This window comes from Branchiostoma lanceolatum, chromosome 5, assembly GCF_035083965.1.
Source record: "Branchiostoma lanceolatum isolate klBraLanc5 chromosome 5, klBraLanc5.hap2, whole genome shotgun sequence".
Classification (NCBI taxonomy): Eukaryota; Metazoa; Chordata; class Leptocardii; order Amphioxiformes; family Branchiostomatidae; genus Branchiostoma; species Branchiostoma lanceolatum.
In genome coordinates, this window is record NC_089726.1 from 3,754,657 (window position 1) to 3,777,294 (window position 22,638).

Below are 22,638 nucleotides of genomic sequence, written 5' to 3' on the forward strand. Positions count from 1 at the left end.
AGAATTGACATGAATTTGTAATAATGCGATTTGGAAAATTATGACAAAATCACGAGATAGATACTGTTTTGAGTTGTGCATTGGCTAGTTGCCTCTAAACATAACAACATTGGTGACCTCTAAAGTCATAAAATATATGCAAACCTTTAAGGACAGATTTCAATTCAGCCATACACTATTCAATACCGAGACCAGGAGATGAGTCCATTCTATCTGATAACCCAAATATAGAGACTACATACCAGCAGTACTGTCGACCCCATCTTTCCGTGCTGCCGTCCCTGTGATTGCTCGCAACACCTGGTGCTCTCGGCCGCAGCACAGGAACGTCAGAGGATACAGATGGTCTCCACGCGGGAACATCTCTCCACTTCCCGCCAACTTCAGCACGTGGATTCTCTCTGGTTCCGAGTAGTCCGTGTGTGGTGCCTCGAAAGGACAGCAGACTCCACTGGTGTAGGACATGTTCGGGAAATCCCGGCGTCGGACGGCTTCCAGGATGTCGTGCAGCATCCCCAGCAGGTCGAAGGGGTTGCTTCCTGTCGCTGACGTCACGGTTATTTTGAGAACGTTTTGGTCAGGAGCCGGCCTCATCGGCTCTATGGTGAACCAGAAACGGTTGGCCATGTTGAAACTCCCCACGTTTCGGAAGACGTGGGTTCTCGTGTGCGTTCTCTCTTCTACCTTACACAACGCGAGGCACCTTGCCACGACTCTAGTGTACACTACGTCGGGGTTGAACGTCTCAAAGTCGATGTAAAAGACTTGATCATCCTCGCCGTGGCGTTCCGAAAGGCTGCGATGCAGCTTCGGGTTGTACTCTGGCAGCCTGCTGGGTACCAGGTATGTTTTGTGCCCAGGGTCACACTCGGCTTCCTCTCCCAAGGGACACAACATGTCGTAAGCCACAAGCAGCTTCAGCAAGACGGTAGGCTGGTCTATGTTGAGTTGGGAAACCGCGTTGTGGATGAAGTCGGCGCGAACGATCCCCTTCTTCTCGAGCAGAGTCAGGTGTTCGACATATTTGGGCATCCCAAAGTGAGTGGGTTGTGGGCAGGTTATCTTGGCCATGGCATCAACAAGAAGCTGTGGGTCCAGCACGACGTAGTGCTTTAAGGTGTCATCGTTTGCTTGGTACATGATGTCACCGGCATGGTCGAAAGTCGTCAAAACGTCGTGGAATTCGTCTTCGTTCTCTAGACCGATTAGAGAACACTCCTGTCGTAGGTCTTCCAAAGACACGATGGGCTTTTCTATCTGCTTCGCGACTTCCAAGAACTTGAGCCATCTGATGGGGAGCTGTCTGCGCACGTAGTTGGCCTGCTGGGTCATGGTCCATATGGCGTCGCGCAGACAGATCATGTCCTCATCAACAGGCTTGGAGTTCTCGACAGGAAACAAGGGTGTGTTGTCGGCATTTAGAACAAGCAGCGACGAAAAGCCGGTTGATCTGTACAGGTGCTCGGCAAGAAACGTGGCGATCTCTTGTCTCTGGAGGGAAGTCACACTGTCCCGGTGCGTTCCCACGAGAAACACAGCGCAGTCCTCACTACAGGTGTGCGTCTTCACGGAATGAAGCCAAAACAGCAGGCGGTCCAGCGTCCTGTTCTGATTTCTGACAGCTTCAGCCATACTGAACACAAGTAGGTACACTGCCTCGTGTGCTAGAAAGATGTGGTGCATGCTGTAGTACTCCTCGTCACCTGCAAAGTCCATCAACGTCAGGTTTGTTGGGAAGGACTGCGCCCCCTTTTCTTTCTCACGCATGGACTCGTCGATCAGTGTAACGGGAATGCTCAGATAGTACTGGTAGTATTGGTAGCATTCTATAACGAGCAATGCCACCGCAGTGGAGACAGCAAAGTAAGAGATATTGTCAACAGGTGACAGGTGCCAGCCAAAGACGTGACCCAAACCCAGAGATAGAAGAACGCCGCCAACGACCACAACGTAGTATTTAAGGTGAAGATATCGGACTGGTACCATCGCAGCCCAGGCCCGACCTGTTACCAATCCAAGGCAGGTTCCAAGAGCTCCGCATAAGCCACCATACAGCATGAGGGCAGCTTCTGAGCTAAACTTGGAACTGATCAGAGAAATGCTGGCAATGACAAATGACAGGCACGTTCTACCAGAGAACCGAAGGTAGGTAGGAAGTCGGCAGGCGAGTAAGCCCCAGTACTGATACGTGATGATTCCAATCGACATTCCCACGGAGACCAGAGCGTTTGAAGTGACCGTGTCAAAGTCTTTTCCTAGTTCAGACAAAAGCCAGGTCCAGGACAACGCTCGAACATCCGACACTTGTGTAGGAGTACACATCAAGCAGAGAACTATGCTTATCATGGGCCGGAAACCAAAAGTGAGAACAACTGCAAAGACAAAGGAAACAAAGGCAATGCATACGCCAAGGAACGGAAAGCACACTACCGGCCCAGCGACACTTACAAGCTCCTGCGACACGTGTTTTACTGTGAGTGGTGAAACTGCGTAGCTTCTAAAAGCAAGCACGACCGCCAGACCTGTTCCCGTTCTGGTTGCTGTCATCAGATCAGTCACACATGCCATGAAGACAATAAGGGCAATGACAGAATAAGCATACCCTAGATTCATCATCAAAAAGATGACGATGAAATCAACCAATGGAAGAGAGCAGAAGAAAAGAACGTCAAGCACGACGGCCAAACACATCTTTCCCTCCGATCTCACTGTTCCTCGCATTTTGTTATGACCTGTCATGTTGGCTGTGTACCAAGCCGCCCTCCTCTCGAAATCGGACCCAAAGCGTTGGTCCGGGCTGCGCCAGTGGTGGTCGATGTCTTTGGTTTCCACCATCTTGGCTTGAATCCCCTCGGTTTTCTCCTGGTTGGGGTCGAAGGTTTCTCCTGTCAGACGTTTCTTCAGACTCGTCTTACCCTGCCGAGCATCTCCAAGAAACAGCACCTGTATGAAAAATAAACTTCAAAGCGTTTCAATGAATTTTTCATTTCTTTCCATTGAGCAAGGCCAATTCGTAGAAAGTAATTGATGTAATGTTTACGATTTGTCTGTGTGTGTGTCTTTTTGTATTTCTGGATATTCTGGTCAACATAACTTTAAAACCTCTGGATGTAATGTAATGTAATGATATTTTGCATGTGTTTAGGTGTTAGGAATACCAATTTTAAGGTTGATTTTGGGCCCCCTGATCGCTGATTTTGGTACTGCAGCTGAACTTCCCTGTTTTTGCGTATTCTATTCTGGAAACGCTAGGGTCTTGATTTTCTGGTGACAGATAGACTTTGGTGTAAGGGAAGAGGTGGTGTAGTTTTGGATTCCCTAGCAGCTTGCTTTGGAACTGCAGTGGCGTTTTTTGTTAATCAAATCTTTCAAGGAGGATAACTGCACAACGGAACGACGGATTTGAATGATATTCAGTTTGTAGTTAACTTAGACAGAGAAATACTAGTACACAATGAGATGCAAATTATGCAAAGGACTTACTATGCATGGTTAATAAGGAAATAAAGCAGTATCGTCCCGATGTAATTTTGTCCTGGGAAGCTAGGGTGCCAGACAAAGAACAAACAAGATTACGTTGATGAAGGTTAGACATCCAGGTAGTAAGATAAGCTACCCTGTAAGATAAGGTATTAAACCTGGGTTCCCAGTCCTATCCTTAGTCACTGACAAAAGACAGCGGATGTTGTCTGAAACGTCTGGTTGTTTCAAAATTTCCAGTTGCTTGAGTAACTATTTTTGGCTTAACAAACAAAATTGCTTGTCCCGTACCTTTCCCCGGTTAATGGGAAGCTTGCCGTGCGTCCTGCCGTACTGGTACGTGGCCTTGATCTTGTCGTCACCCACATACACGCTGCCGGGAACGGGGGCGTCGCCTCCCACGCTGGGCTTTCCCCACGCTTTTCCCATGCCGGACAGGAGGGCTGCACATGTACACAGTGGGAATAGTGTAAGTGTCCATTGTAGAACCCCCTCCTGGTTAAATAGACTTTAATCCAGTGACCTCTCTGAGATAGGTCGCATACATTATAAAACTAGAGTTAAATATTTGTGCTACATATACTTCAAGTTTGCTATGTTAGTTTAGTGATTACGATGTCTTTTTATAGAAACGAATTGGTATTGAATTTTTCTTTGTATTTGAGTTGAATGTGTGATTGTTAAAAATAGACAGAACACTAGCGACCTCCAAAACACCCCTCCCAATAAAATGGTATGGCGACCCTGTGACGTCACAGTTCAAGATGGCGGCCACCACACGTGCAACGGATCCAAAAAAGGTTTTGCTACGCAAAACTGTAACAAGTTGAGACAAGAATAAAGACCTCATGTCATGAATATGTCCTCTCTGTGACTGCTCCTTGGACCAAGACTAGAGATCAAGAGTGGGGGACAGGCCAGAAATGTCTCGTCACAATACGTTGTGTAAGTAACGAAAACATGCGGTACAAGGATTCTTATTCTTGTGTCAATGACTAAAACTAACGGCATTCCGTTTTGAAATTGACCGATTCAACATCTCCCCATCAAAACATGGTCTAGTGTTGTGATAGCGATCCATCCCATGCAAACGGATCCTGAACAATCCTGTCAGTCCGGTTTTAGGAAACTTGAACCGAGCACGCCATGTCATTGTGCTTAACCATCCATGTGCAAGCTTGATGATGTTACGCCTTGAGTCTGTTTACCCTACGTTCAGCATACATTTGAGAAATTGCGGACAATTTTAGCTAAACATGTCTTGAGGCTTTGACTTGACTTGACTTAAAGCAAAACACCAGGTAGAGTGAAATCTTAAGAAAAATACCCTCCATTGACGTTATGAAGTACCTGGATGTATGCAAAATGGCCGCGGGGTTTTCGGCAAGCCGGAAATATGATCTGCCGGCGCCGCTTGTAAGTCAGAAGGCCTAAATCAACAATTCTTTTATCGACTTTTTGAGATATTTTGCGTTAAGTAATGAAATGTTTCACGCTGTCTGGTGTTTTGCTTCAACACACCTGTATGGATGAATCGTAGATAGATACCTGTCGAACATAAAACGAAGTATCTGAAGCGGAACTGTCGTGTATTTCAATGACTGCAAAGAGGAAGCCAATGGAAGTAAATGTGCAACTGACGTGTGCTAAGTTAATCTCCAAGCAGATCCAACCGTTGCAAAGTATCCAACTGGCAGAGGAAGTTTTTATTGCAACCGAATCTTCCAAGACCGTATCCAACTGGCGGAGGAACTTTTTATTGCAACCGAAACCGGCCGGTTGCAATACAAAAACAAGAGTTCCACGACCTCATATCTCCATGAACAATTCTATTTATGCAAATGACTTACACATTTGGTATGCAAATTAGGATAATTTGCATAATCTGTTGATGCTCTACTTTCCATAAACTAGATATGCTACATATATTTGAGTCTGATAATGGGAAACAGTGCAAATATAGATTTTCCTCATTAACTATGCAAATTAAGTCACAATTAGCATAATTTGCACTTCATTGTGTATATCTCTATCTAAACTACCTGCATACTAAATATCATGGTAATCCTTCGTTCCTTTGTTCAGTTATTCTCCTTAGAAGATTTTCACAAAAACGCCCCTGCAGTTCCAGAGGAAGCTGCTAGGGGGGCCAAACCCACACCACTTCTTTGTTACATCACAAGCTATCTGCCACCCAAAAATAAAGACCACAGCACGTCCAGGTCAAAAGATACAAAAATTGAAGTTCTGCTGCAGTACCAAGGTCACATACCAGGGGGCCCAAAATCCACCATGAACTTCGGCTTCACAACACCCACCCACATACCAAATATCATTGTAATCCATCAAGAGGCTCTTGAGTTATGCTGACTGGAGTCGTGCGGAAACACAAACAGACAAACAGACACACCCAAAACAATATCTCCATGAAAAATCTCCATTTTTCATGGAGATAACAACTTCCTCTGCCAGTTGCAATTGGGTACGGTCTTTGCAACCGTTGGATATGCTAGGAGGTTAGTGTTGAGTATTCATCACGATATGAAATGAGATGTCCTCATTCAGATCCTAATATTGGTCATTCATTATGATCGGGTAGCCGGTCATATGAATACTGTATTCGTACCAACCATACCGTACATTACAAGAAGAAGTCTCCTTGAAGCCCCGGTTACGCTTCTTACACATAGCCGAACATGGCCTCCCGACCTTCCTCCGAACATAGTTGGGAGTGGTTCAGGAGCTAGGTCGGAACCAACTTTAACATTCCCAACCAAAGTGACTACTACCAGAGCGTGGTCCAACCTTAGCATGTACATGTATTCCTGACAGCTAATTTGAATCTGTTAGAAAAACTAGCTCAGTGTTAAGGCCACGTACAAAGGCCATATATGTGCCGTAGTTTCTTCAGCTTTGGGCTAAATTTCGACAGATTACGACATAAAGACGCCATGACTCTCGCTGTCCTGTACTCAAGAAGTGTTTAGACTACCGATACGCACACATAGCACAAGTGTGTATTGGTAAAAAGCAAACAAGCATTCAAGACCAAGTGCTCCCGTAGGTCAAGTACCGCCAAACGCACGACTTGAAGGAACAACATACAAAATGACGTTTACCAGAATAATCCCAGACACATCTGACAAGTCAATATACAAGATGAACATACCTGGAAACGTCTGCAGACCGCACTATGTTTGGCACTACACCGAGACTTCAGACTGCTGACAAGGAAGTGTTCCGACTGAGAGTGAAAGAGGAACAAGATGGCTGCCCGCCGTGCCAAGCCATGTGAATCTACTTGTAAAGACGTGTAGGGGCTGACACGAACAATAATTGCGTTTCCAGTTTCAAAGGCCAAAGGTCATTGGGAGCACTTCAAGCCGGCCCTCATTCTACTATATCGTAATAGTCAAGGCAGTTGGTGCAAAAAAGAATAAGCGCATGAATCTTTGCATGAATCTTGCATGCAATAAAACTAATATTTCTAATATAGATTTTATTTACATGGCAACCGTTGCTAGGCAGCATTTGCACTTGACAACCAGTACCCTTATTAGCTTGTGTTTGCTATTTTTTTGAATATGTATTATACATGTATATATATAAAGTCTCGCAATTATGTAATGCAACTATGAACATGTTTTCGTGGAGCCAGTGAACACAGAGGCAGGGATATCTGTAACATTTATATAATCTTTAGTTGTAACATGTTCATTCCTTGACAAAGACTAAGTTCGATCAGTCCAATTTTTTTCTGTTGGCAGTTACAGTTCAACTTTTATCCAGAACTACCATTTTGCCCTGCCCCATATTTTCTCGCTGACGATGTCGAACTTCCTCTGACTTGCAGCGAAGCGAGTCCTTCAACGCTTTTGTGATAAACACTGTAAATCATGATCATATTGCACGATCCTTACAATTCTTAACACTGGTCTGTGCTTAGTCTATACATATGTTGCGTAAGTAGCATTCACAGTAGATCAAAAGGTCAGTTCATATCCTTAATGCGTGACTATAGTATACATAGTTGTATACAAATGATATAAAAGTACATGTATTATATGATACACAGTTGGTGAGTAGTTTCTCGATTAGGAGTTATGAAATGGAGAGCGAACACGTCTGCTTTCTATTGTGTGACGCATATTTTGTACCAAGACGACACCACAACTACCATTTCGACTTGCCCCATATGTTCTCGTTGACGATGCAGATAAAAACATCATATTCTTTTTCAACGAATACCCAAGTAGACAACGAAGCACGCATATTTTGTACCAAGATGACCAAGCCACAGTGACTACCATTTCGCCTTGCCCCATATCTTCTCGCTGACGATGTCGAACTTCCTCTCCCCGGCGGCGAAGTGGGTTCCCTCCACGCGCGACACCGACTGTAGGGTCTCCCCGCGGATCCCGTTACCGTCGATGCAGCTCTCAGACACGTGCATGTGAACAACCTACACAACACAATCACCAAAATATGATATCACCATCAGTTAATTACAAATAAAGGTTGTATTAGTGTAATCATGACTATGAGCTCCTAACAGTTACCAAAACTTTAAAAGGAAACATTACAGTTTCGAGCAAATACAAAATCTTTACCTTCATATTGTCTAGCCTCACCACTGCTCTGTTTATTCTTACTGGTGGTTGGAGCTACATTTGTCTTTTGGAATGGACGTAAAATGAGGGTCCCGTGATCGAGGAGGTGCCTTGAGCACCTTAAAAGACACTACAACAGCCTCATTACTCAGATGGGTACCTCCTGGCTGTACTTCAGATGAAGGCACTACAAACAGTCTCCTTAATCACAGACAGGCGTCAACCTACTGGCTGTACTCATGATGAATTAACATCATGTACCATATACAGTAGCCTAGGTAGGTACATAGGTACCATACACTGTGTATGGTAACATGCTCTCCGCCCACCTGCCCGATGACGACGGTGGTGCCTCCGTGCCTCTTCTCGCCCACAGGAAGCGTGTGGAGCAGCCTGCACTCCAGAGAGACCGGCGACTCCAGCACGTGCGGGGCCGGGCCGCACACGGATGGCACGGGCGTCAGGCCCGCCTCCTCAAACTCGTCCACGTCGGGACCGAACTCCTGGGACGCTACAGGTACAAAAAACGTGACAATCCTGTTAAAATCTCAAACAGACTACTTGGCGTATCTTGCAGTTTCACAGTTTTCTTCTGCGTGTTCCCAGCATGTGTCCGGCGCTGTTACGCCTTCTCTTTCGTTCCTCCACATCCAAATAACGTTTTTTTCCCGTGCACAACTTACCTACAAACACCTTGGCTATGATAGGGAGGGTCGTGTGGTTGACGACAAAGTGTCCCGTGGATCGGATATTTACCAGAGTGTCCTTTTCGCTTCCGTCACGCCTCCTGAAATGCAGTAAGGGACCCCAGACAATTGAGACGGGTTGGAAATAATGATTCTTTAACCCTAATCTTAACCTCTACCTTAACTTTAACCCTTACCCTAACCGTAACCCTAACACACACACACACACACACACACGCACGCACGCACGCACGCACGCACGCACGCACGCACGCACGCACACACACACACACACACATATATATATATATACACTGACACATAAACACACATGAGAGAGAGATGGAGAGAGACAGACAGACAGACAGAGAGAGAGACAGAGAGAGAGAAAGAAACAAAGAGACAGAGAGACAGACAGAGACAGAGACAGACAGAAACAGACAGACAGAGACTGGCAGAGACAGACAGAGACAGACAGAGACAGACAGAGACAGACAGAGACAGACAGACAGACAGACAGAGACAGACAGCGACAGACAGAGACAGAGGCAGACAGAGACAAGCAGAGACAGACAGACAGACAGAGACAAACAGAGACAAGGTGACAGACAGAGACAGACAGACAGACAGGCAGGCAGACAGACAGAGACAGAGGCCCAAAACAGCACTTCAATGCTAACACAAAAAAAGCTTTACCACGTCATAGAGAAGGCCAGACTGGCCGGTTCACTGGTGACCGGCATGAAGAAGGCGACGGGCGCCAGGTTGTTGCACCCTCCCGTAGAACAGGTGCTGATGAAGGCGATGGGCCGCGGCTTGATGGTCGAGCACAGGACGTCATAACGCTGAACAATGTCCAGCGAGTCAAAACTGGTGCTGACCTATGACACGTGTGAAAACAGCCCGAATCAAAGGACGGCTACGTTTATTCAAACAAAATGTTTGCTCAAGGAAAAAATACCTGAATTTTACTTGCTTGTAACAACAGAATAATTGTCCAAATAGTAACCTGTATAATTTGAATATACATTTAGATACAACAACCTCCACAATTAAAAAGAATAGATAGATAAATATATACAAACTGCTTTGTGGTTAAAGAAATACCGAAACTCATGATTGCCCCCCCTCGATTGTAACACTATATCAAGGACTCAAACTAGCCCTTATTGTGTTAGTAATTGGGATGTTAAGGTTTAGTCTATACTTCAATTTAGTATTATGTTTGATAGTCGTTGCCGTGTACAATCGTCGTGCAATAGTTCTGCGTTTCATGTGACAAAATACAAACAAAAGGTGACGCAATGTTAGTCAATAGTGAGCTTTAAAGGAAAATACATTCTGTCATGTCAGAAGATTACCCTGGAGGTTTTTGTTGATTACCATGTTTCAGCTGGGGCCATTTCCACCGTCGTGTGGCCTTCTGTTAAACAGAAAACTTCATTGAATATAAACATTCACACATGAAAATTCAATTAGCATGTTTGGAAATCGCAAACACATATATTGACAGATAAAACCCCCCTCTCACTAGACCCGCGGCACGCTGGCGGCGTTGCTGCGGCCGATTGAATTGACAAAGCGCTCAACGAATTTCATCGACAAAAAAACGAATCTTTTTAAGCTTTGTGTGTTTTGGTGATACTTGTACGCTTTAAATGATATTCTCATTATAAAGTCAAGGGTAACACAAATCCAGTTTAGGACGCAGCGACGTCGCCAGCGTGCCGCGGGTCCAGTGAGAGGGGGGCTGACTTAATGCACCTAGTTTCTAACAGTCGCGACGTACCTTTTTCAGGCTGTACGGTAGCGATGGCTTGGCACGAACCAGTCCAGACAGGATTTTGGCATCCCACATAGAATGGCTGGAGTCCTTTGTTAAGCCGCTGCGCAGTCTGCTTCTGTTGATGCGCCGTGAAAAATAATAAATAAACAAACCAACAAACAAACAAACAACACTTTAAGCCCCCCTCTCACTGGACCCGCGGCACGCTGGCGGCGTCGCTGCGTCCTAAACTGGATTTGTGTTACCCTCGACTTTATAATGGCAATATCATTTAAAAGTATGACCAAAAAGACAACAAAATACACAAAGCTTAAAGAGATTCGTTTTTTGATGAAAGGCGTTTAGTGCTTTGTTAATTCGATCGGCCGCAGCGACGCCGCCAGTGTGCCGCGGGCCAGTGAGAGGGGGGCTTAAAGCGTTTTTTTAATTTACTTTTTTTTGTAAGTCACGTCATGAGGTCTCCAAATGTTACCGGTATAAACTGGAAACACGAGGTGTGTTGTCGGACTTTGCTTTATCAGGTCGCATATTCTCCATCATAGAAAAGTATTGTAAATGATTCGCCACCAGTGCCCGTTCATTGTACAGCTTACAGGCTAACACCGCAAGGGGTATAGATTCACTTCAACAAATGTGCATGATGCAATCTAACTCTTTCCGATACTTCTCACTGTAGTCACATTATATCACATTATATGTTTTTTTCTTAATTTCTTTCCTTTAAATTTAGATAAAGTTCACATTTCTACACCTGGTAGTGTCAGACGTCATGACTTCTATATGTGACATAAGAATGAGAACAAAGGAGAAACCAAAACATATTTTTTTGTCCTGCGTACTGTAGGGCGTGTACTTCAAACTTGTTTACACCTCCAAAAAGCGACCTACACGACCAGGCATGTTGCTTTGTGACAGAAATGTTGGAAGTTTAAGAAAAATAAGATTTACCTGCCGTTCCTGTACAAGGTCTGAGCCCATGAAGACCCCCCAAATGCTCTGACAAGTCGCGAAAACACCCGTGTCGACATCGCCGCGACGTTTCTTCCAGTGCACATTTACACATACGACACAGGCTATATGTAGGTTGCTAAACTTAACCGGTATGAACTGGAAATATGGAGGGTATGTTGGTGGGATTTGCGGCAAGCCAGAAAAGATAACAAAATTGACATTGAGAGTTTTTCGGTTATGCTTTCTTTCATGTAATGTCTTGTTACTAGTGCCTTCTTTGATGATAAACAATATCAACGTAAATCATATTGTACAATTCCACAAAATACATTGTACTTTCTTCAAATACTCCACATGTGACCTTGGGCGGTGTTTTGCCTATGTTGCGCACGTAGCATTCAATATGGGTCAAAGGTCAACGAATCCGGGACTATATGTGGACGTTTAGTTTCACCTGACTTTTGGCAACACTGTGCTTACTTCTTCATATACATTACTAACGTTTTGATAGTGCAATGGGAATTATCATTAAATGTGTCCGTCGCATAAACATGCCCTTTATTGTTGTCAACACACACGACGAAAATCCAGTAACAAGATTAATTAGGCATCATAAATATTTCTGTTGCAAAACAATATCTTTGCCCTGTAGGTCGATTTTTGGATGTGTAAACAAGTTCGAAGCTATGTTAGCGGTTTACAGTACGGTAACATAGTTTTATACAGTTGTCACGTAAGGCCTCGTTTCCGTGTTCCTTTCTGCTTGAAGCGACTTCTGATCTCTTTCGACTTTAATTTTGTGGCAACTAATAAGTGAAGAAGAGTCCATATTGGAGAGAAAGATCTACATGTAGAAAACAAGTAAAGGCCGTTTAAAAAATAAGGCAAACTAGAAAGGCAACATTTGCGAGCAAATACAGCATGTTTAGCCATACTCCTCGCCATGCAAAAAATGGACTCTCCCCAAATAACAATGGACCATTCTAAAATACTTGCACTAAAAAAATGAATCACCCCAGTCCAAAACTGAGTCTTCCAGTAGCACCTCAACACAATATGGACCAGTCCACAACCATATCCACTAATTGATTAACACTTCTGCTAAAGAATGGACTTTTTCATAATCATTCCAGCTCAAAATTGAAAGAAATAATTAAAGAATCCTCCCCTTGCAAGAATGGGATATTCCGTGCCATTTCCATGTAAACCAGTCGAAAAATATCCGCTGAAAATTACACTCTTGCGCATAATCAACCCAGTTCAAAATTGAATTAAAAAAGATCAGCCCCAGGGAAGAATGAAGTTTTCCATAGTATACATATGAAGATTTGACAGGAGACGAAGGAAATGACCAAAAACAACATATTTGGGTCAATTCAAAGTCACCGAGAGGGTTTTAATATAATATTTGTAATATGTTTGAACTATTTTGATTAAAAGAATGTCTAAGTCACAACAGTTCTAAAGTGTTCAAACAATTAGAATTGAAACTTATAACATGTTTGAACTCATTTCACATACGTTGGAAACATTTCGAACGTAACTACACAAAAATCTCTTTATTTAGAACAGTTTCAAACCATCTATCCAAATGTTTCAATGTTCGAACAATTTGTAACAAAAGATTTTCACAATTGCCCTCATAAACGAAGGTGCTAAGTCCTCCTGTGTGTTTCTGCCTATTTTCGGTGGCCGCGCTAGACCACCAGCGGATTTGTTTTGACGGAGCGTCACCCGCGCGCGACGATGTACACTGTTCGGCACCGCTAATATCCGGCATTTTCCCGCTCCAAAACACTCCACAAGACCCACGTTTTTAGTGTTTTGCCTCTTGTGCAACACGATTCGATTTGCATTACTAACGGGACGAAAATGATAGAAAAAATTCACCCCGTCCCGGCGTCCGTCCCAAAAACATGAACGACATGAAAATATATTTTCTTACAGATTCAATCACAAAAATCAACAGCATGGGATTCCAAATTTTCGCAACGGCCGACCATTTATCATGGTTGAACTTCCTTCCAAGGCGTGCGATAGATAAACATTCCCGGCACATAATAGTCACTAGTACCAGACTAACGCAAGCTCATGATGATAATAGGGAGAAAGTTTGTCAGTGAAGTTTGGCCACCAGAGGGTACATTCATTTAACGTTACAAGCTAGCGCAAAGGGGCGAATCATTGACCTTACCGGGGACTGACTCTACTGGCCTAATCATTCCTTTTTTGCCGAATTCTACGATCCATACGCCCGTACGTAGGACATGTAGGAAGGCACCGCCTACCACCCGCCTTTGATCATGTATGAAGTCGGCGGCAGAGAGAGATCATCAATCAATTTTGACAGGAGTGTCGCGCCAGTCTGAGGAGAAACGATCTCCCGTGTTGTGTTGAAGAATTTGGAGTTTGAAAATATCTGGAATAACTAATGCTAGAATAAACATTCACAAAATCATTGATTTAACTTGTTTTCTGTTATAAAATTTCCTAAACTGCAATTTAACCACTGAGTTTAAGGGAACATGGTGTTTTCCCGATAATCACGTTAAATGTTTATGTCCGGTCTTTCCTCCTCGTAAGCAAACTTCAAGCTTGGCCAGGTGCAAGGCACTCGGGGTCAATGACCTGTAGGTCATATGTAGTATTGAAAGTGACAGAAGTGGCAAATATTGTCAAGAATGCCCAAAATAAATCGTTTTGAATATATGTATGCCAAAAATGGGAATGTAGTCCTTTAAATATTTGTTCAAGCCACATATACAGCAAATTTCAGGTCATTCGGTTGAAATACAAGGGCGCAGGAGGCCAAGATATGCTAAAAATAGCCTAAAAACCTCAATAAAATCACTTTCAAGGTCAATATCAAAAAAAGGAAAAGAACGTACATTGGTTTTTGCCTACATTACCTCTGTACCAAATTTCAGGTCATTTGGTCAAAAAATGACAGAGATGAATCGATTTGAAGATTTGACAGGAGAAGAAACATGAGAGAAAACAATATGTTGAGCCATACTTATGGCTAAACATAATAAGTACATCTGCATGGAGCGTGTGTTTGCCGACCGGTTGGTGGTGCCCTGAACTGGTTTCTTATCGCCTGGGGCCCTTAGTCCACTAGACAGTAATCGCACTGTGGCCTAGATTGGATTCGTGTTACCCCTGACCTAATAATTGGACTATCATTCATTATAGCAAGTAAGTATGCATTATGTAAAAGTATGACTGAAAAGACACACAAAGCGTTTTTTTATCTATCAAATTCGTTGGGCGCTCTGTCCAATGACTCGGTCGCAGGGCTATCGCAGCTATGTCGCTGCCCCATTGGAACGGGGGAGTAAAGCCCCTGTCACATTGTGCGTACGTACAAGCCCGCATGCGTTGCGTATTAGCAAGTTTTTGTTTTATTTTAAGTTTGCAGCCGAAGAAGTAATTTTTTTGGTTCGATAACTATTCTGCACAACGATGGGCAAAGTAGAAAACAACTTCTTCCCTGCAAAATTTACTTAAACTAAAACAAAATGTTACTGCGAAACTCATGCGCACTTGAATATACGCACAAGTGTGACAGGGCCTTAAGGGCGGACTTTTTATTTGTATATATAATCATAGGTCATTGCCTTCTTATACAACCACGTACTGTTTTATCTGACAGCCGGTCATTTCAAGGAGTAAAGAGAACGGCACCATCGGTGGGATCGTAAATACTTTATTGCGTATATAGGGTTTTCGCATGGAACGGGTCCGTGAACATTCATCTTATATATACATTGCTGCGTTGCTCTTTTTTCACTCGGACCAAATATTTCTCTCTATTCATAGTACTTCGTGCTTAACTACATATTCAACCCCTTGTACTATTGCTGTCTGCCAAGCAAATATCCCAAGTCTGCTCCAAAGGATACAACATTTCTCTAACGTTTGTAGTAACAGTTCTCTACTGCATTGGTACTATCTCAAAGTCCAATGACATCCAGTGACCCAATACTACATGTCTATCATGTATAAAGGCCCCATTTTCACTAGAGAGCGATTACTCCGCGACCTCGATGCAACATGAGATCTAGATTTGCGTAACCCTCGAGTTCATAATATGAACATCATGCAACATTTGAAAGCATGAAAGCATGCATGAAAAGACAACAAAACACTCAGACGTGTAAAAAATGTTTTTTTTTAATCTATGAAATTCGTTGAGCGCTCTGCCAAATTTTAGGTCACAGCGCGATCACAGCGAAGGAATGATGTATAATGCTTTTGGAATAATCAGATATCTTTCTTGACACAACAAAATTACAACGACTTTCGTATTAAAGGTCTACTGCATCTATACATACAAACAGTCAAGTGGATACAAATGAATTAACCTATACATAAATATATGAATAGATCGACATGTTGAATAATATACATCGCTGGTTGGGGCTTATTTCTCAGCCTGATGCTGCATGTTACTCGAGACTATCACCACTTCTTCCTATCCCATATCCCGTTGACGATGTTGAAGGTTTTCTGGTCGGTGCCGTAGCTCATCCCCCCCAGACGGGACACGGACTGCAGCTTGTCGGGGCGGATCCCGTCTGCACCGAGACAGCTCTCCGAGACGTGCACATGGACTAGCTGTAGAACGATATGATAAACAACTAGAGCTGTATAAAAACTCAAATATCACGACCTTAACATGTCCAGTACACAAGATATCAAGACAGCTCTCCGAAACGTGCACATGGACAAGCTGTAGAACGATATGATAAACAACAAGAGCTGTCTAACACTCAAGAATCACGACTGTAATATGTCCAGAACATGTGATGTTAAGGCTGTCCGAGATGTGAACATGTACTACATGTAGCTGTAGAACGATACATGTTTGGTGATGTAACAGTTTCTAGATCATGAACTATTAAGCTTAGAGCAAGCAGGCCTATTGTCTTTTATGTTTATAAGCTTAATGTCTTTAAGCTCTAAGCTTGATAGTTCAGGATCTAGAAACTGATACATCACTAAACATGTAAAGTGGTAGTGCTCAGTCTGAGGCAAAGCATGATGCTTTTCCGATGGCTACAAGCAAAATGCGACTTCTTTTCCATGCATTGACAGAACTTCCTTGCCTATGCACGGCTACTTCGGCTTCTGTTTTAACAACTTTTCTACAAGTTCCGCTCACCTGCCCGATGACGATGGTGGTGCCTCCGTGCCTCTTCTCGCCCACAGGAAGCGTGTGGAGCAGCCTGCACTCCAGAGAGACCGGCGACTCCAGCACGTGCGGGGCCGGGCCGCACACGGACGGCACGGGCGTCAGGCCCGCTTCCTCAAACTCGTCCACATCGGGACCGAACTCCTGGGACGCTACAGGTGGAAAAACGGAAAAACTTTGTCTTAGAAAACTTGTGAACGTTAACCTGACGTACGACCTGCTCTTCCAACTCATCCACAACAAGGCCAAACTCCAAGGCAGACTGGAAATGGAAACGCAACAGTTATTTCAGACCCTCTTTCTTTAAGCCCCTGTCACACAGTCTGTGAGTTTCGGCCGTATTTGTTGATCGACAGGAGGTTGGTTGACGAGTTCAAAAATCGCCAGAGACTCGAGTGTATCTCAAAAAATCGTGTAATGATCGAGAGAACACCGGGCATATTACTAACAAAGTTTTAGAGCTGTCAGACTCGATTTTTCTGTGTGACAGGGGCATTAGACTGACACAAACATTCATCGAGCCGAAATTTCTTTACCCGTGGGACGCCTGGGGTACAATCGTTACGATATTCAAAGCAGCCATAATAGATCACCATTACAAATGGGATATGATTTCTAGAGGGCATTTGGCGGTTAAACCATGCTCCCAGGTGTCCCAGTATTTTCGCTATGAAGCTTCATGCCCAGATTCCACTAGATGGCAATCTCGCTGCGACCTCGCTGCGACCTAAGCTGGATTTGTGTAACCCTTCACGTGATTGGAATACCGTGCAAAATGTAAAAGTATGACTGAAAAGATACAAATACGCACAAAGCGTAAAACCATTCGTTTTTAATATTCGTTGAGTGCTCTGTCAAATCGCTCGGTCGCAGCGTGGTCGCTGCCGCAGTGGAATGTTTGGCGTAACCATCGTATACTTGACCTGATATCAAGTTCACCGCACTACTAGCGTCATTCCCAACTCACCGGTCTGTCAAACGTCTCTCAGTTCACTTACCAACGTACACCTTTGGCATAATAGGTAGACTGGTATGGTTGACGACAAAGTGGCGGGTGGATAGGATATTGGTAAGAGTGTCCTTCGGACTGCCGTCGCGCTTCCTTTGATAAATGCATTGTAAACCTGACAGTTAGATGAGACAATTCTCCGCAGTATGTCTAAAATATTCATATATAAGGGATTTTCTGACCCAATCAGGGTACACACACATATAAATCCAGTACCATCGGGTGATCCTATATACTTCCGTGTTACCAAATAGTAATACCTTCATGACCTATCACAACCAGTTACCTTTTCACCAGTAGAGATGATTGACAACTACATTCGAGAAAACGGTTTTGGACATCTTGCAACTCTCAGCTACTCTCCAAGCAGACCTTGGATGGGGAGATTGTGACCTTCTCCTGATTTACCACACACACACACACACACACACACACACACACACACACACACACACACACACACACACACACACACGCAGACACACATACATACACACACACACACGCGCGCGCGCACACACACAAACTAGACACACAGACAGACACACATACAAACAAACAAACAGACAAACAAACAAAAACATAGATACTCCATTCCCTCGTTTCGAGATGAAGTAATGATCAAAGTTTGTCACTAACCATGTGATAGAGAAGGCGAGGCTGGCCGGGTCGCTGGTGACCGGCATACAGAAGCTGACGGGAGCCAGGTTGTTGCACCCGTCCGGCGAGCAGGTGCTGATGAAGGCGATGGGGCGCGGCTTGGGGGAGGAGGTGAGGATGTCGTATCTCTCGGTCATGCGCAGGGAGTCGGCGTTGATGCCGACCTAAAAGGAAAAGGAAAATAATCTCGAACCAGTTTACCTCAAATGAACTCAATGAACAGATGAGCTAATCTTCCACTGGTCGTGACAGAGAAGACAGACGCTATGTACAGTATTTACAGGTTCATTGTACCGGAGAAATTCCCCTAGCTCTTTTCGACAAGCACGATGAACAGCGGACCACGGCTTAACGTCCAGTCCTAAGGACTGCGACCCTTTCCGGTACCGTGCATGTCGGATGAGCGACACAGCCGGGACCGGGACCTGAGCAAGACCAACAAGAAAATAAAGCAAAGCTACACTGGTAATTGACAAAGCCTACAATCCTTTGCTAAATATATATCCCAAAGTCTAGTTCTAACTAGTTTTACACCAGTCCGTCGCAGTCAGGGCTCTCCCATCGTTTGAAAGTCGCGCCGTGCTGACGGCTACTCGCCTGATGATTAGTACTTAGTGCTGATACTCATCAGAAGAGTATGGGAGTTGGACCAGTGGACAAGCCCCCTCCTGCATTGGACCAAGGACGTTAGAATCAAAACTGATGGGTGTCGCCCCAATACGCCGAATGGAAGGATGTAAAGAAAACAACTACTAGTCTATCTTGACCTAACGTACCTTTCTGACGCTGTACGGTAGCGCAATTTCAGACCGCATGAGGGTGGATAGGACTCGGCTGTCCCACAGTGCGGGCTGGTCCGCCGGATGGGCGTCACTAGGGTGCCCGCTGTTCAGCCTGCACATGCTGGAGATGTCCCTTCGAAAGAGTAAAACCAAACAAAGAGTTTTACAGCGGAATAGATAACATAATTAATTTTTGTCTGCTAGTCTACGGTCTACAGTTTATACCGGTGCAATGGCCTAGGCGGTAGAGTGTTCGCCTTGCACACGGGAGGTCGAGATCCCCGGCCGAGTCATACCAAAGACCATAAAATTGGTACATACTGCTCTCTCTGCTATAAGGCACTCAGCATATAGGAAAGAATATGGTGGTTGAATACACAGCACTACCAGTAGACAATCTCCCTCCCTTCTGTAGTGTTTGCACAATGTTGTGTGGCGCAAGGGCCATTGGAACGAAAATGGGCGCCGCCCTATGCACCATTTGGTGTGGGAGGGACTTAAACTAAACTGACTAGCGAATCTACACCTTCATTTGCATCGAGCGCCTTCTTGCAAAATAAAGGCCGCATTATCGGCTGCTATGTAATTTACAATAGGGCAGGTTTGGGTCGAGCACTGCAAGGGCTGGGTTGATCGCTTAAATTTCACTTCGACCTAAAACGAAATCGAGGTACATCTATCTTCTTTGCGCCCCCTTGCATAGGTTTAACCGTTATAGGATGTTCAATCAGAGGATGACATTTTTTAAATCAAGTCAGCGTGGCCTTGGTCAGTGGAACTTAGGTCCATGTTCGTCACACTCTGGCTGTAAACACGGCACTGAACATACCGGCAAGTTGGGAGGCTCTGTTTACAAATATGTGAACCATTAATGGGAGGGGAGGGGGAGGGGCACTCATTAAATCTTTTGGCGGCAGCTCTTCAAAATGTTGTTCAGAGTCCAACTCCAGACGTTGGTTCCAATTACGTCGGAGACAAAAGTTTCTTTGGAGCTGATCATAAGCGGGCAATTTTTAGCTACTCTTCAAGCAGAGGTTCGGTTTAGGCTGTTTTTTGTCGTGTTTTTAGGCGTTTTTGTCGGGCGTTCTACTTCATCCCGCTCTCCGAGTTATGTTCGCATGGTGGACTGGAGTTTTGAGCCTGCATCTGGGTGCCAGCTACCCTGTTGGTACAGAGGCTAGGCCATTTTATATCTGAGCCATTGATAATCATGTCTAAGTGTGTTTTGAGGTAACACAACAGAGCGCAGCCGGGGGAAATGACTGGTGACCTGTTCTGGTTCACCGTCTGAAGAAAGTGTGCCAAGGTTGACTGGGTTAGTTGTTTGGTGGCGGGCAGGAATTTTAAACCTGCAGCTGGGTGTCAGCCTTTCAAGCTCTACCCCGCTCTCTCGGTTGCTCCCGTACCCCAAGAAAAGAGCGACCGAGCGGACTCAGGCTATAAAAGCCTACACCCAGGCTAGGCCATTTTCTATCTCAACCATCGATAAATCAAAGTGTGTTTTGAGTAGATTGTCTGTTTTTCTTTTCGATGTTTTGATATATACCACAACAGAGGGCAACCGTGGGCCCGGGCAAAGTAATGCCTCGCCCCCAGGCCCTGTTATAGTCTGTTTCACTGTCCAAAGAAAATATGCGAGGTTGTCTGGGTTGGTTGTTTGTTTGTTTGTTTGTTATGCGCGACTAAAACATGTTGCTTTGTAGTTGAGGTATAGACGACACATGAAGGATTCAAATCGACGCTTTTTACAATGGCCATGAGGGAGGAGAAAAGGCAGGGTAAAATTAGAAACAAACTCTCAAGGTCCGTAACAGTAAATGAAGTACTTATACATCAACCGACTTCAACACTTAGCACAAGATTCAACAATCTAGTTCTGCGTCAACTTAACTATTGATTATATGTCAATTAGGGGGGACGATGAATATGTTTATAACCACACTAAACGGTATAACTAATAATGAGTAGCTGTACATGTACATGTGATGGCGGCAGGAAATTTCGTATGGGAGGGGAGGGGCAAGATATTGCTGACCGTATGTTGACCGTCGAAGTCGCGAGGCGTCCGAGGGCATGAATTCAACAATTTGCCCCTCTGAAGCGCTATTTCCTTGATTTTGAGTGCCTGTTGGTAGACTAAGCTATGTTTGATAACATCTCTATAAGTAAAAGAAATACGCAAGGGCTTTATGGGGCGCGACGCCCTCCCGACATATATTTCGGCGGAGGTGATTGTTGGGTCCCGGAGATGCTTCCCCTGGAAAATGATGAAATTTTGACCTGTTCAAACGCTATTTCCTGCATTTTGAGAGGCGAATTTTGCACTTATAGTGAAAAAGTACACAAGGGTTTAACTTGATTTTTTGCCCTACCGACGACGGATTACGAAGACTAAAAAGGCCTGATTACGCCTTACAAAAGAGGCATGCAGGTCCTTGATCAGAGATTAGTTACGAGCGTGATACCAGGGTTCTGTATACCTGCGCACGTAGCATTAGAATAATAATTCTATTTTTGTTCACAAACAATAACGTGAACCCACGACTTCAAAGCGGACATATATTCCACAGATTAGTTACAAGCGTGGTCAGTAACGCCGTTTGTAAGTTTATAAGTTTTACCTGTCATTTCTCACACGGCCGAGTTGAGCGCCTGAACACTTCGCGAATCGCCCGACGACTCTTGCAGTAAACGTTCCGAGTGGCGCGGCCATGGCTGTCTTCTGTGAAGTGATTATGTTTTTCCCCGAAAAATGTCAGCGTCAAACATACCCTCGGGCGTTACAGGTCGATGCAACTTGTTCTGCTTCGCTCGTACTTCACAAATCAGTTACACATGTAGAAAACTGATTATATCGCACCTGAGGAAAAGTGACGGCGACGCTTCAGACAATCTCACTTTATAGCTTGACCTTCAAAAGCTCCATAGGCATATGACTTTATGTAACAACATCTCAGTAATAAGGTCCCAGAATGCCTCGGGCTTGTGACGACATTACGAGTCGGTTAAGGGCGGTCTGTACCGGTTCTACTCGTTCTGGGGCAGTTAAACAAAAAACAAACTATGACACAAATAGTCGGACCTTAGTCCACAAGAATGATGTAGCAGTCGTGCTTGCTTTGAGCGTATGTGGAGGTGTTTTGTTCGTGTTTCTGCAGGTGCGCGGAGAACAACCCACACAACACCTCCAACTTTTGAAAACGTAAACACCGCCAAATTCGCTCAAAACAAGCGTATTTGGCGATGTTTACGTTTTTCTGGAGGTGTTTTGTAAGTTTTTTCGAAGATGAGGGCAGGTTGTTTTGTTATTTTGTTCTGCGGGTGCACGCGGGAAATAATGATAAAAAAAATACTCAACACCTCCAGACGCCCCCGAATAAGCTCAAAACAAGCCCGACTGCTACATTTGTTTGTTTGTTTGAACCTTTGTTTATTCATGATAAGCTCAAATCGGCACGCAGGCCGCTTTTCATTGAG

General features: G+C 44.4%; 2 protein-coding genes and 1 long non-coding RNA gene across 7 annotated transcripts; all 3 read right to left on the reverse strand.

The window, feature by feature from the left end:
* Nucleotides 1-234: 234 nt before the first annotated feature.
* Nucleotides 235-6,869, reverse strand: LOC136434787 (uncharacterized). Its single transcript, XM_066427841.1, has 3 exons — nt 6,650-6,869; nt 3,772-3,923; nt 235-2,943 (listed from the first exon to the last, which is right to left on the reverse strand). The coding sequence occupies exons 2-3, from the start codon at nt 3,907-3,909 to the stop codon at nt 235-237; spliced, it is 2,847 nt and encodes a 948-aa protein (XP_066283938.1). The 5' UTR covers nt 3,910-3,923; nt 6,650-6,869.
* A 287-nt stretch (nt 6,870-7,156) lies between these two features.
* LOC136434475 (uncharacterized protein BH2278-like) lies at nt 7,157-22,202 on the reverse strand. Of its 5 annotated transcripts, XM_066427289.1 has the most exons (7): nt 21,783-22,201; nt 19,156-19,294; nt 18,359-18,543; nt 17,709-17,812; nt 16,681-16,862; nt 16,189-16,248; nt 15,207-16,133 (listed from the first exon to the last, which is right to left on the reverse strand). In XM_066427289.1, exons 1-7 carry the CDS (start codon nt 21,872-21,874, stop codon nt 15,978-15,980), a joined length of 918 nt encoding a protein of 305 aa, XP_066283386.1. In that variant the 5' UTR covers nt 21,875-22,201; the 3' UTR covers nt 15,207-15,977. The 5 variants fall into 5 exon arrangements, with proteins under 5 accessions (XP_066283387.1, XP_066283386.1, XP_066283385.1 ...); XM_066427290.1 differs by lacking the exons at nt 15,207-16,133; nt 16,189-16,248 and adding an exon at nt 7,157-7,942 and having other exon boundaries at nt 21,783-22,202; XM_066427288.1 differs by having other exon boundaries at nt 15,207-16,248; nt 21,783-22,200.
* LOC136434476 (uncharacterized) lies at nt 10,071-11,653 on the reverse strand. Its single transcript, XR_010755750.1, has 3 exons — nt 11,511-11,653; nt 10,566-10,677; nt 10,071-10,199 (listed from the first exon to the last, which is right to left on the reverse strand). It is a non-coding gene; the product is annotated as an uncharacterized lncRNA (long non-coding RNA).
* Nucleotides 22,203-22,638: the final 436 nt, after the last annotated feature.

What these genes read in the sequence shown, in the direction of transcription:
- LOC136434787 (XM_066427841.1), bottom strand. Translation starts at nt 3,909, where the DNA reads ATGGGAAAAGCGTGGGGAAAGCCCAGCGTGGGAGGCGACGCCCCCGTT. An exon ending in TTCCCATTAACCGGGGAAAG is followed by an intron (nt 2,944 to 3,771) that starts GTACGGGACAAG and finishes TTTTTCATACAG; the next exon opens with GTGCTGTTTCTTGGAGATGC.
- LOC136434475 (XM_066427288.1), bottom strand. Translation starts at nt 21,874, where the DNA reads ATGGCCGCGCCACTCGGAACGTTTACTGCAAGAGTCGTCGGGCGATTC. An exon ending in TACCGTACAGCGTCAGAAAG is followed by an intron (nt 18,544 to 19,155) that starts GTACGTTAGGTC and finishes TTTTCCTTTTAG; the next exon opens with GTCGGCATCAACGCCGACTC. An exon ending in CTCGCCTTCTCTATCACATG is followed by an intron (nt 17,813 to 18,358) that starts GTTAGTGACAAA and finishes CATTTATCAAAG; the next exon opens with GAAGCGCGACGGCAGTCCGA.